This window comes from Vulpes lagopus, chromosome 3, assembly GCF_018345385.1.
Source record: "Vulpes lagopus strain Blue_001 chromosome 3, ASM1834538v1, whole genome shotgun sequence".
Lineage (NCBI taxonomy): Eukaryota > Metazoa > Chordata > Mammalia > Carnivora > Canidae > Vulpes > Vulpes lagopus.
Genome location: NC_054826.1, coordinates 28,684,215 through 28,697,383, shown reverse-complemented (window position 1 = coordinate 28,697,383; position 13,169 = coordinate 28,684,215). Strand labels below are relative to the sequence as shown.

Sequence of the window (13,169 nt, the reverse complement as noted above, 5' to 3'; positions counted from 1 at the left end):
GACCGTCTCAGACTACGGGACTCACAGATGCATAGAAGGGGTATTTAACTTAGTGCAATGAAATCTTCTAAAAGCCAAGACTGAGGAGGGTGGTGATAACCCCAAGTCAAAGAGGAGATAGAAGGGGGATGTGGCAGGGATGATTTCATAATAGCCGAATGATGCTGAGCTGGTCTCTTTCTGGGACAGGGAATAGTGGAGACATCTTTTTGAGCTTCAGTTTTTGTATCTGTCCAATGGGGAGATGTCTCACCTGTCCATTTCACAGGGCTTTTGCCTGAGTTGAGAGAAGCCACAGGAGAGAAATTCAAGCTAGAAGGGTCCACAGAGAAAGGATTTTAGTGGTCAATACTCTATCTAAATATCCCCCTATTATACAGGGTCCTTCTTGCCCACAGCGATCCCACAGTATCCGACTGCAAAGTGAGATTGGGTATGATTACCAGAGGCTCATGGGCTCTGAATGAAGCATTCACAGTGCCCACCATCCCAACACCATGCTGCAATGGATACAACTGGTAATCGTGGAAACACTTCTAAAAGTCAGAAGTGTTGTAGAAATGTATATTCTTGCTTTGCAGAGTGAGCGGCTGAGCCAGGGCTAGCATGTAGGATTCTGCTTCCGTGTCCAGACTCATGTCCACTCTGGCACTGTGTCCTGGCACATTTATTGGAGATTGGTCTTCTCAGGCTAGAGTTCACACACCCTGGGAGTCCACAGCAGAGTACAGGGTGGGGTAGGGAAGGAGAAGCCCCAAGATAAACACTGGCATCTCTAGAGGTCCACTGGGCAAAGATTTTTTTGGGGGGAGGGAGGGGAATGTGTTCAGATATATTATGGACTATAATAGAAAAATTGCTTGGCATGTTAAAGATAAAGGGAGACATTTCAGAAGACTACTTTGGGTAAGAGATCCAGATCCTAGAGTCCCACTCAGCTGAAATGTATAAAAGACAGTGCTCGAGATAGCAACAGGGAATCCTGGCAGGTATTTGGGCAGGGTCAAGGGTCGCGATAAAAGCAGGTCCCTGCTCAAAACACAGAGCACATCAGACTCAGCTGGGAGCTTTACAAAAGGCACAGGTACCCAAATCTCACTTCAGACCCACCCATCAGATCCCTGGGAGCATATTTTCAGTAGGCTCCACAGGGGATGATTCTGAGCCCAGCTGGAGTTCAACAGACAAATGGAGGGTGGTCCTCAGGGCAGGCTGGAAAAGGTGAGAGCAGAAACAGGAAGCTCCCATTGGATGGAGAGAAGAAGCCATCCAAGAGACATGTTTCAATAATAATCAACAGGATTTAAAGTCTTGTTGGATGAAAGATGAAAGCAAAGGAAACAATGAATAATGATGAAGTCCATGTTTCTGTGTCCAGAAAGTGAGAATCACTCAAATGGAGAATCCTGGAGCTGAAAGTGGCCATATCCAGCTCTTACTCAGTGAATTTTGTAGTTTTTCATTCATTTATTCATCATCTGCACAGACATCTTTTGAGCATTTACTATGTGCCAAGCATGACTCTAGGTGCTAGGGAAAGAGCTGTGAACAAAGGTGAGAAGGGCCCTGCCCTCACAGAGCTCACATTAACAGTTAATCCCACCATTGATTAGAATTATGACAACAACAGCCAAGGGGGAAAAAGTGCAGGGGGCCAGGGGGCCCCTATAGAAGGGAGCTGGAGCTTGGGAGCTTGGGAGCAACTCCCTTAAGGAAGTAAGGTTTGAATAGACTTCGAAGGATGAGCAGGAGTAACCAGTTGGAGGTACAAAGACCAATGTAAGGGGACCCCACAGCAAGAGATGGCCAGGGGCCCAAAGTAAGTTGGTAACAGTGAGGGCAGGGCCTTGAGGGTCACCACAGGGAGTATAGTTTTCATCTTAAGAACACAGAGAATCCACTGAGGGGTTTAAGCATGATCAGATCTATAGTTTAAATTACTGTCTTTAATGCCATCAAGTCCTCTTCTTCCTGTATTCTATCCTTAAGTGCAATTTATAAGACCCAGTAAAAGTTATGACAAAGCGTATGTTTAAATAAAAGATGGATGCTTCAGGTGGAAGTCCCATTCTCTGCAATTTGCAAAAGGGTCATGCCAATAGAAGCCACTTGAATATTAAGTGACAGTCATTCTTAGCCTGTATGATTACTGTGGTCCCCATAGGAGTTATTCTGTGGTTCCCTGATCTCTGGCCATTCTGTCCCTGGGCAACTCCAATTCTAGGAGTGAGTCATTCTTTTCATTGGTATGTTTCTCCTAGCTCAAGCCCAAATTGGCCTCTGTTGAATCTCTTGAAGAGCCTTCTGGGATGTCGTTCTATTATCTCTTCTACAGGGCTGATCCTGTGTCCCCCTTTCAAATTCTGTCTTGTTCACAAACAGCCCCATTTCCTCCAAGAGCTCCTCACGTGGTTGTGTTGTTAACAGAAAAAGAGAAACAGGAAGGGTGATCTGATTTGGTGGTGAATAAGAGGAGTTCAAAATTGGGTCACTCAGAGGTTGAGTTGACCTCTGGATGGAAACGCACCACAGGCAGGAGGTAATGCTGGGAGTGGACCCAACTTGCAGCTGAAGAGGGACACTGGGTGTCCCCATCACGGGGGCTTGGTTCTCTACAGGAGAGTGTGTAGAGAGAGGCCTGACAGTGGGGAGAGAGGGGCAAGAGTCATCAGAGAAGAAAACGCCAGTGAGCCAGAAGGGAAGATGGAGAACAGTGAGCACCTGCCACAGGTCAGGCACAGGGCGCTGGGTAAATATCACCACAGCCCAGTCTCCCTGTTCTAGGTGTCATTCTTCCTGCTTTGCAGACTGAGGGGGCAAGACTTGGGTAATTTGCCTGAGGGTGGGGGAAGCCCAGAGGCTGTGAGCACTGATAACAGTGGGACTGAGAGGCAGGAGGAGAGGCAGCAAAGGCTTCTGGGAGGGATGGAGCAGGGGTTATTTAACCTAGACTTATTTGACTCCAAAATCCATGCTTTCCTCATGTCCACCAAGGGGCAGAACACATTTAGAGGAGTCGATAGCAGGTCAATAGTGCTACTGAGAAGTCCAGGTGATGGGACTTAGAGGAGGTGAAAGATGAAACAGAATGGAACCTTCTGTGACATTGAAGAGTGGGCTTTCCGCAGAAGGTGTGATTGGAAGGGAGAGTGCAGGCAGCACAGGGGTCGTAGGGGACGGAGCTGGAGGCTGACATGCTGACTGTGTACTTGAGAAGTCTGGTCAGGAAAGGGAGGAGGAAAATGCTTAGGGGTAGTGTGTGTGTGTGTGTGTGTGCGTGTGTGTGTGTGTGTGTGTGTGTGTATGCGCATGCGTGCATGTACATGCATGTGCATGCAGGAGCTGTACTTTCTTGTTCAGTTGCATGTTTTTATAGGAGGGTAAGAAAAGTATGAGAAGCCGATGGTATCCAAACACAGGATTGTTTTTCCCAAGCAAAGATCAGAATGGAGTAATGATAGGCTTCTGGCAGAGGTTGGGGAGGGAGGAACTTACTTGGCAGGGTGCTCACCCATGTGAGAAGGGGGATTTGAAACTGATATTTGAGGGAGAGGCAGAAAAAACCTTGACTACAATGGGGAAGCCATACACCATGGATTCTGAGTGGGATAAGGATGTGGAAGCAGCGCCCAGTGACAGCAGAAGCCTCTACAGGGAAGAGAGTAAGTTCAAATCTCATGGCCCCATATGACCACATACACCCATTTGCAGAGAGTAGCTGAAATCCAAGTCATTGTATTTAATAAATATAATAGCTATCACTCCTGAATGTTTCCTAAGAGCTAGCTTACATATATTACCTTTACCCACGACATTGCAAATGAAGTGAAACTGAAGTTCAGAGGAATTAATTTATTCAGTTCAGAAAGATCATACAGCTAGGAAGTTACAGCCAGAACTCAAACCCTTGGGACATCTGGTTGGCTTAGTTGGTAGAGCATGCAACTCTTGATCCCAGGGCATGAGTTCAAGTCCCACATTGGGCATGGAACCTACTTAAAAAACAAACCAGAACACTTCAAACCTGCATTTATCTATTCTCTGAACCATTCAGCTTTACTCAGTCTTCAGGCTGACAAAGATGATGTCACAAAACATATTTGGAAAAGATGAATATGGTTGAGTATTCCTTTCAGAAGGCCAGTAACGGATAGGAGTAGAGAAAGAACTTGGATCTCAGGGAAGAGGTAATCTGCATGGGAATGCACAATCCCAGAGGTAGAAGGTGGGTGGTGAGTCACTGTAGAGAGCTCATTCTAGAAGTAGCTACAGGTTGCTTGGCCCATGGAAGCTGGATAAGGAAGATGCAGCTTTCCTAATGTGAATCTCAAAGATGGTCCAACAGAGGCACAATAGTTAGAATGGGTTCTTCCACAATCTCTTGAACAATAAAAATCCCGTTCAATGAAAAGTAGAGTTTCAGATTATTTCTTGAGTTGCCCAGCAGGCAATATGATCTCCCAAAGAACACAGACTGCAAAAGAAACTCCCATCTTGGGTTGAATTCAACTAGTTGAAAAAGAACTAGTTGTGAGGTGGAAAGGAAAGGAACCATGGGGAAATCGGTGACTTCACATGAGGAAGGCAGATCAGATATAATCTTGGACATTAAGAAGGCATATTACAAAATCAGATACAATTTAGACCAAAGGCTTTAAAGAGGGGATGGCTCGAGAAGACTGGAAAGACTTCAGAGGCAAAATTAGGAAGACACAGACAGTCAGTGGGCACGAGTAAATAGGATGCATAAGAGAATATGGACACGTCAGCACACATATTAGTATTTTACCAGTCACTCAAAGTCATGTGTCAGACTGTGGTCCAGTTATTTAGAGTCACAGATGGATTTTCAAGGGATAAGCACCACAAAGGAGGTGCTCCAGGATACAGAGAAGACTATGATACAGATCCTGTCTTTGAGCTGTACACAAAGCTGTCTAGCTCATCCTTAAAACAGAGGAGGGACTCCAAATCTGTCATCAGAGTCAGAGCAGCTTGAGGGGGGACCAAGTGAAGCTTTAAAGATTTATTTATTAGAGAGAGAGAGAGAGAGAGAGAGAGAGAGAGAAGCAGACTCCCCGCTGAACAGGGAGCCCAATGCGGGGCTGGATCCTAGGACGTGAAGGTCATGATGTGAACCAAAAGCAGATGCTTAACCAACTGTGCCACCCAGACACCCCTGCAAGTGAAGCTTTATAAAGCAATTTTATTATGCAGAATCTGATGATACAAGGCTTTAATTACAATAGCATTTACGGAGTGGGTCCCACATACAAGGCATTGTTTGAAGCACCTTCTGTGCATTTAATATATACAACAACCCCAAGAAATAGGCATTATCAGTATTTTTTTTTTATCCTATGAAGACAGAATTAATTTGTCCTGTAGGAGGTGGTATCTGTGGCCATCAGTCTCTTATTCTCTCTCTCTCTTTTTTAAAGATTTAATCTATTTATTCAAGAGAGACATAGAGAAAGATGCAGAGACACAGGCAGATGCACAGATCCCAGGACCCTGGGATCATGACCTGAGTCAAAGGCAGATGCTCAACCACTGAGCCCCCCAGGCGCCCCTCTCCTACTCTCTTTGTATGATATTCATGAATTTGTAAATCCTACTGGAAGGGATTTCATTATGAGTGGTTTCTCTGTCTGTTCTGGCCTCATATAAATTTTCCTTTACTCATGGGAAGACATATATCCTGTGAGAAGAGAAGTCTTAATTTCCAGGTTTGTTTTTATTCTTGAGTCGGTTGACCTTGGTGCTGAGCTTTTATGCTGCTGAAGGTGTGCGCAGCACAGCTGTGCGCACACAGGTCCAGGTACCTGGACCGGGGGCAAGAAGACATGACATCCAAATCTTGCTCTAGGGCTTGGGCAGGTAACCTGCCACAGCAGAGGGAGTCAGCAGTAAGCTTAAGATCAGCACTTTGGTTCAAACTTAGCTCTATCCCTTAAACAGCAAGTGATTGGTGTGCCACTAGTGGCAGTGACCCAATCCTGCTGATCTGAACTGGAGTGTACCCCCTGAAATTCATAGGTTGAAGCACTAGCCCTCCAATGTGACTGTATATGGGGACAGGGCGTCTAGGGAGGTAAAGTTAAATGAGGTCATAAGCGTGGGCCCCTGATCTGATAGGACTGATGTCCTTATAAGAACAGGAAGAGACAGCAGAGAGCCCTCTCTCTCTTCACACGTGCACAGGGCAAAGAGAAGAGGTCAGGTGAGGACACAGCAAGAAGGCAGACATCTCGGGGCACCTGGGTGGCTCAGTTGTTGAGCATCTGCCTTCAGCTCAGGTCGTGATCTTGGGGTCCTGGGATCGAGTCCCAAATTGGGCTCCCTGTGAGGAGCCTGCTTTTCTTTCTGCCTATGTTTCTATATCTCTCTCTACGTGTGTCTCATGAATAAATATATAAAAATCTTAAAAAAAAAAAAAAAGGTGCAGAGGTCTACAAGCCTGTCAGAAAGGCCACACCAGGAACCAACCTGGACAGCACTTTGGTCTTGGACTTCTAGTCTCCCAAACAGTGAAAAAATACATCTGTTGTGTAAGCCACCTGGTCTGTGGTACTTTGTTATTCAGCCCTAGCAAACTGATACACCTGCGATGCAGGCTTTCCTAGGATGATTTCCGTGGCTATTGTTATTAATGCTCAAGTGTAGTTTCCTCCCCAGTATCTTGGGCATGACAATCCCACTCCCCACGTAGTAGTAAGTATGAGTTTGAAACTCAACCCAAGCTTCTTAAACCTTCCGGGACAATGGAAGTGAATGCACACACCCACCTGGGGGCAAGGGCACACTAAAAAACGTCGCTGGAATGCCTTTTGAAGCTCCATGTTTTATTTTGAATACGTAGACAGGTTTCCATTCTAATTCAGATATAGTTTGCTTTAGTGCTAAGATGTTTGCAATAATTTAGCAGGATAGACAACTTAGGAACTAGATAGACAACCTGATCTCATGTGCCCTGGCCATATGACCACTTTACTCACATTTTGAGAAGGCCTTTGAAAGTCACAAAGAACTGTTCTGATGTATATTCTCTTTTAAAAAATCAACAGTATATCCATCAACTTGCAGTGCACTACCAAGTGTGCTTCATATTTCTGTTAATGAACCGAACCACTCTTAGCGAGTTCCTACTGTGTGCCAAGCATTGTGTCAGGAGAGTGACCACACAGATCCACTCCCTGCCTTCCAGAAGCTTCCACTTGGGGAGGAAAGGTAGACACAACACATATAGGGCCATGTCTAACTCTTAAAGTAATAGCACACTGGGACAAGAGGTATTAAGGAGAAGGAAAAGTAGGCTGGGAAAGCCAGCAGCAGGAGAGAGAGCTCTAGAAAGTTTTGTGTACTAACTGGGTCCCAGGAAGTCCAGCTTCCTAGGAAGAGTGCTCAGGAGATAGCCTTCTTAAGGGAGGTGTCTGGTTATAAAACATTTTAAGCTAATTGAATTATTGTCACCCTTGGTCTAAGGAGGGCACAGTCCTCCTATAATTCTGAGTAGACCAGATGTGGATTTTTGTGCTGGGGACCAAGACAGGGATGTTCAACAACTTTCTGGAGGAGGGTACTTTTTGCTTTAGATGTACCGTGTGGGAGGTGGGTAGGGACGATTGAGGGACATTAGAGGTGCCTCTTCCCTCTGTTTCTCCTCTCTGGTGCGTATGCTGTTTGCAAACTTGTCCATGAGTCCCTTAACAGGTGAGAACTGCTTTACAAATCGGAGCCCCAGTGTCCAAAGAGCCAGACTGAAGCCCGTCCATTTCCTGCCTCCCCGAAGGCCCGAAAGGGGAAGGTGTATGCAGTATTTTGTGCTGGGAACAGGTGGGTGGAGAAGTCGTGCCCAACTTCTTGAACTGGAAGCTGGGGTCCCCTAGAGCCTTGGGAACTCCTTCGGCCTGGCCTTTCCGTACTGGGAGTCGGTGCCAGCTGATCCTGAAACCTGCTCATGCACCCACCCCTGCCCCCAGTGCCCTCCTCACTGCTTTCATACCCACCTCCACCCCCGTTCCTGATCCCAGCCCCACCGCCCACCTTGGGGGCCTCAGCCCAGCAAACAGGCAGATAGAGGAAAGGTGTGAGATTTTTAGGGAGGCAGAGGCATTTCCCATTGATAACAGTAACAAGAATAATGCTTCTCACGTTGGCGCAGCACTGGCCAGTGTACCCAGCGCATTCCCACCTGTGATCTCTGCCTGGCAGCCGGGTGGGTAGGTGCCCCGGTGTCCGGCGCGTCCAAGCAGGCCCCTTTTTGCAGACACCCGCCTTTTGAAGTGTCTAGGCCTCTTCTTAAGCAGCCCCCTTCCCCTCCCCACACTCGCTGCTCTCTTTTCTCCTGTCAATTTACACACGCCCTCCCTCACCAACCTCTGAGACTTTTATCAGACACACTCAACTCCTGAAAAACCGTGGGAGCAAGAAGGGGCCTCGCAGAGACCCTCGATCCGACTTTGTCACTGGTCCAGAGGGGTAGAGGGACTGGGCGCAGGTCGCACAGCTTGTCAGGGCCCGAGCGGGGGCTCGGGCGCCCAGGCGCACAGTGGCACGACCCGGTCCCTGCTCCCAAGGCCCCTGGGCAGCTGCAGGCTCGGTCTCCGGGGGGCGTCTGGCACCCCGCGTTTGGGGGTGTACCTGCCGGCCCTATCTCACTCTTCCCGAGGGGCATGGGGTGGGAGGGGCCCGCTGGCCCCGGGAAGCCCGCGGGGCATTTCTGCAAACCGATTCCCGAGGTGGACTCGGAGCGCAGGACACTGGTCTGACCCGCGGGGGCGACGCGGCCCGGGACGCGAGGGGGGCGCCTCTGCCGCTCGGGAGCTGGCCCCGCGGCGGAGGCACCTGCACCCCCGCCCCGGCCTCCCACCGCCGCGACCCCTCCCGCCCCCCCCGCCCTCCTCTTCCTCCCGCTCCCCCCCCCCCTCGCCGTCCTCCCTCCGCGCCCCGCGCAGCAGCCGGGGCCGGCGCCGCGGCCCCTCTTACCCCGGCCTCGGTCCATGGCGCCGGCGGTGCCCGGGCGCGCGGAGCGGGTTGGCGGCGGCGGCGGGGCCGGCGGGCGGGCGGAGGGGCGGAGGGGCGGAGGGGCGGGGGGCGGGGGGCGGGCGGCGCTGTGCTGCGGCCCCGCGGGAGCGCCCTGCGCGCCGCCCCTCCCCCGACAGGATGCCCGCCCCGCGCCCGCCCCCCCGCGCCCTCCCGGAACGGGCCGCAGCTCGCCTCGCCCCCTGCGCGGCCGGCCGGGGTCCCGGGGCCCGCCCCGCCCCGCCCCGCCGCGCCCCTCCCCGCCGCGCCCCACCCCCGGCCCCGCGGGGCCTCGGTTGCACCTTCCAGCGCGTCCCGTCTGCCGGCGCCCGGGCTGCTGGAACGAGCTCCCCGGCTCCCGCCCCGCCGCCCGGCCACCGCCCGGGGGACCTAACCCTCGCCCCGCAGCTGCCCCTCGTGGCCTGACTTGGGCCGTATCGTCTGCGGCCGATGCGACTTTCCCGAGCACCTTCCAGTTCCAGAGAGCGGACGGGGCGCTACGCTGGTGCGGCGCCGAGGGCGTGCGCGAGGGCAGGGAAAAAAATAGATCTCCAAAAAGAAGAGCGTCAAAGACAAGGACACACAGAGAGGGTTAAAAGGCGGACAGTGCTTGGGATATTTCCAGCTTTTGAGCTTCTTTGTGTATTAACGGATGAAACACCCAAACGGGGGGAATACAAATTGTGGAGGTGAATACTTTGAGCGTCCAAAATACAGTGCGATGGGGGTGCGCTCTTGGCGAACCGATTGCAGCACGTAGGAAGAATACTGCTATGGCCAGGGCGGCCCAGAACAGGATTTAAGGTTAAAGTTGTACGAAGAATGTCAACTTCTTTCATCCCGTTATTGTGTCTCTGTGAAAACAGGTATAACTTATTTATAGACCATATCAAATATCTAAATTTAAGACCTTTTACAAAGTGAAGTCCAAGCCCAGTTGTCCTCCTAGACACCCTTCCTCCCCAAGTTGGGCCGAGGCTCTGTTTTCAGTCTTGACTAGGGAACTCCTTCAACTTAGAACACCCTGGCATTGGGAACACTTTGTGCAAAGGCAGAGAGGCGAGGAGCAACTTGGGAAAGAGTATCCTGCACTTTCCTGGACTAGGGATCTTTTCTCCATGGCTTTTATGGGCAAATTGAAATTAATGCTGTCTTCCATACATCGCATGGGTTGTTGGTAGTATGTGTTAGCCCTCAGAGGGAATGTGGCATGCTGAAGAAAAACAAGGATTTGAGTCAGAAAACTTGTGTGTGAGGTCTTGCCCTACGAAGTGCATAAGACTTTCTTGCTCATCTGTGCTTTGGGAGACCTCTGATTGACCTCGTAGGGCTGTTGCGAGGGCAAATGAAACGATGGTACAAACCCACTTTATAAACCATAAATAGCTATAAAAATGTGAGCCATTATTATTTTCCAACTTCCTCTTTGTTCCTGCCTACTTTTCCAATTTGAAAGGTCAGTTTAAATTCTAAAGCAGACAACCAACAATTTACAAGTGGATTAAGTTCCCCAAGTTCACTGTTGGAACTCTGAAACATTGGAAACAAGGCAATAGATGGCTGTTAAGGTCCCAGGGCAGCCCATTAATATGTTTAAAAACATAACATTTCATTTGAAAGAGTAAAATATTGTAAAATATAGCGATTATAAGACAGAGGCTCTGGTAGATTCTTAAAAGATATTTGCTGAACTTTCAAGAATTTTGGAGGTTCGTTAGAGAATTGAAACAGTAAAGTCAAAAGGGCGAAGGAGAATTTATATATATCTGTGGGGTAATTTATGGAGGGGGAATAACTGAACTTTGGACTGGGAAACATGTATAAATGGGAGAACAGTCTGTGCACAGTTTGCCAAGAGTTAACAGAAAGAAGGGGCTGTGGAGGTGTAGTGGTTCTGGTTTAGATAATTACTCATAATGCCCACTGGGTGGTACTGTTGACCTAGTTGATTACAGCTGGGTTGCTGTCAGGATCGCTGAATGAGAAACCTGTTTGGGGGTTTTGGACAAGGAATAACTATATATATATTTTTCTGTCCTTTTCACTTAATGGAGTCTATGGTCACCATAAAAAGGACACCATGTTTCATCCATTCACATAGCAAGATTTGTGGCATTCTGTGCAGGTTCCTATCAGGAGAAAAAACACCAAGTGGGAATGGGCTCTTGTCCTCAAGGAATCTACAATCTAATAGAGGACATAAATATGCACAAAATAAATGAGTTACAGATTACTATGCGAAAAGGACCAGAGGAGAGATAAAGTCCTCTTGGAGTTCATCAAGACAAAGCAAGAATTTCTTGCCAATCATAGTGACAGTATTGGATGATGGACATTTGGGTGAGCCCACAATGGGGAGATTACATTACAAACAGTAATTAGCAAACAGCAGGAGCAGAGCCACAGTGGGGGAGACCACAGAATGTGCCTGTAGAGCCGTTTGGTAGAGCTGTTTGGTTTGGTGTGATTGTGGGGTGCCCAGTGGTAAGCGCCAGTGAAGGACCTGGATGGTGGTTGTGGATGTCCTGTTTCCTCCTTTCCTTCCCATGTCTCTGCATGAGTGCAACCCTCGGAGAGGATTCTTATTGCTTGGTACTAGGTTTGTCTGGTGCTGTCTAAAGAGTTCTGTGTGGAGAGCTCTGGCTCTGTAAAAAGATATCAAATTTGATCCCCGTGAACAATACCAGGAAGAAAGCTTTCAACTCCCTCATGCTCCCAATCTTGGGAAAACAAATGATACTCCCCAGTCTCATTCTTAGCTTATCAGGTGGAACTGGGAAGCCCTGGGAAAGAAAAATTTGGAGGCTAAAGATTCTTTGTCCCAGTGAAAGAAACATACTCTAGTCTTCTACCCTTTTGTCTTGCCTCTAGGTCTGCTTGCATCATGGCCACCAGACCGAACATTCCATGACCCCAATCAGATCCCCCTTAAATTTTTTATTAAAGATTTTATTTATTTATTCATGAGACACACACACACACACACACACACACACACAGAGAGAGAGAGAGAGAGAGAGAGAGAGGCAGAGACATAGGTAGAGGGAGAAGCAGTTTCCCCACAGGAAGCCTGATGAGGGACTTGATCCCAGGATCCTGAGATCACAGCCTGAGTCAAAGGCAAGTGCCCCCAGATCCCTCTTAAAAATGAAAAAAAAATAAAAATAAAAATATGGGATGGCTTCCCTCTGTCCTCAGTGTGGAGTCCAAGTTCCTTACTATGGTATGCCTTCTTCACTGACCCCCTGCCTTACTATGGTATGCCTTCTTCACTGACCCCCTCCCTTCTTACTATGGGGTGCCTACTTCACTGACCCCCTACCTCAGTGCAGATAAATAGCTCAGGAGACCCTGGGAAGAGTAAGAAAAACCACAGATGGGGCATTCAGACCTGAGTTCTTGGACTGACTCTGTTGCTCTGTGCATCTCAGTTCTTCAGTTGGGTCGTCAATGTTTAATTTCCTACTTAACTTCTTGCCTTGCCTCCCCTCCCCGCCCAGTTCCCTGATTGCAAGCACTGAGAGGGTGAGTGCTGTGTCTTACTCCCTGCTAGATCCCTACAGGTCTAGTGCCATGCTTGGCCAGGGGTGAGTGGTAGCAAGTACTGTGGAATGAGTCAGTGAATACTTTTGCTCAAGGGCTCACGAGGCTTCTTTTAATGCTTGCATCCCAGAGGGTGCCATTTGTCACCTGGGGTTGTTTGTTTGCTCACTTATTTGCAGGGGGAAATGAGATTGCAGCGAGGTACTCTCCAAGGAAGAGGTTTCTGCTTCCCAGCCTCACTGCGTGCTGCTGTGGGCATGCAGCCCAGCCCATTGGGCTTCTCCTTGGTGCAGGGCCGCTCTCCCAAGCTCCTTTGTGCAGGGTGAGCCCCAGAGCCCCTTGCTCGAGCGTCTGCCCAGGGCTGGTGGCCGGATGAAAACTTCTCTTGTTCCACTCAGTACAATATCGCCATTATGGCTCCTACCCAGGGAAATGACACATGTCTGCTGGTCCACCCTGGGCCCCGGAAAGCAGATAGAGATCTGGGTGGTGGCTGCTGGGAGAAAGAGAGAGTTTCATGGATGAAAGCCCCTCCTTGGTCACACCTTCAGGTTTCTGTTCCAGGGCTCAGGGCTTCTACCTGTTCCCAGGCCACAGGGCTC

At 49.2% G+C, this 13,169-nt stretch overlaps 1 protein-coding gene across 1 annotated transcript in view; it reads right to left on the bottom strand.

Annotated features, from left to right (window-relative positions):
- The window catches only part of AFAP1L1 (actin filament associated protein 1 like 1), a 58,201-nt gene extending 49,099 nt beyond the window's left edge, over window positions 1–9,102 (bottom strand). Inside the window, exon 1 of the mRNA XM_041748206.1 lies at window positions 8,989–9,102. Coding sequence (XP_041604140.1) covers window positions 8,989–9,004 — 16 coding nt within the window. The 5' untranslated portion in view covers window positions 9,005–9,102. The remainder of the gene's footprint in view (window positions 1–8,988) is intronic.
- Between the last annotated feature and the right edge of the window lie 4,067 nt (window positions 9,103–13,169).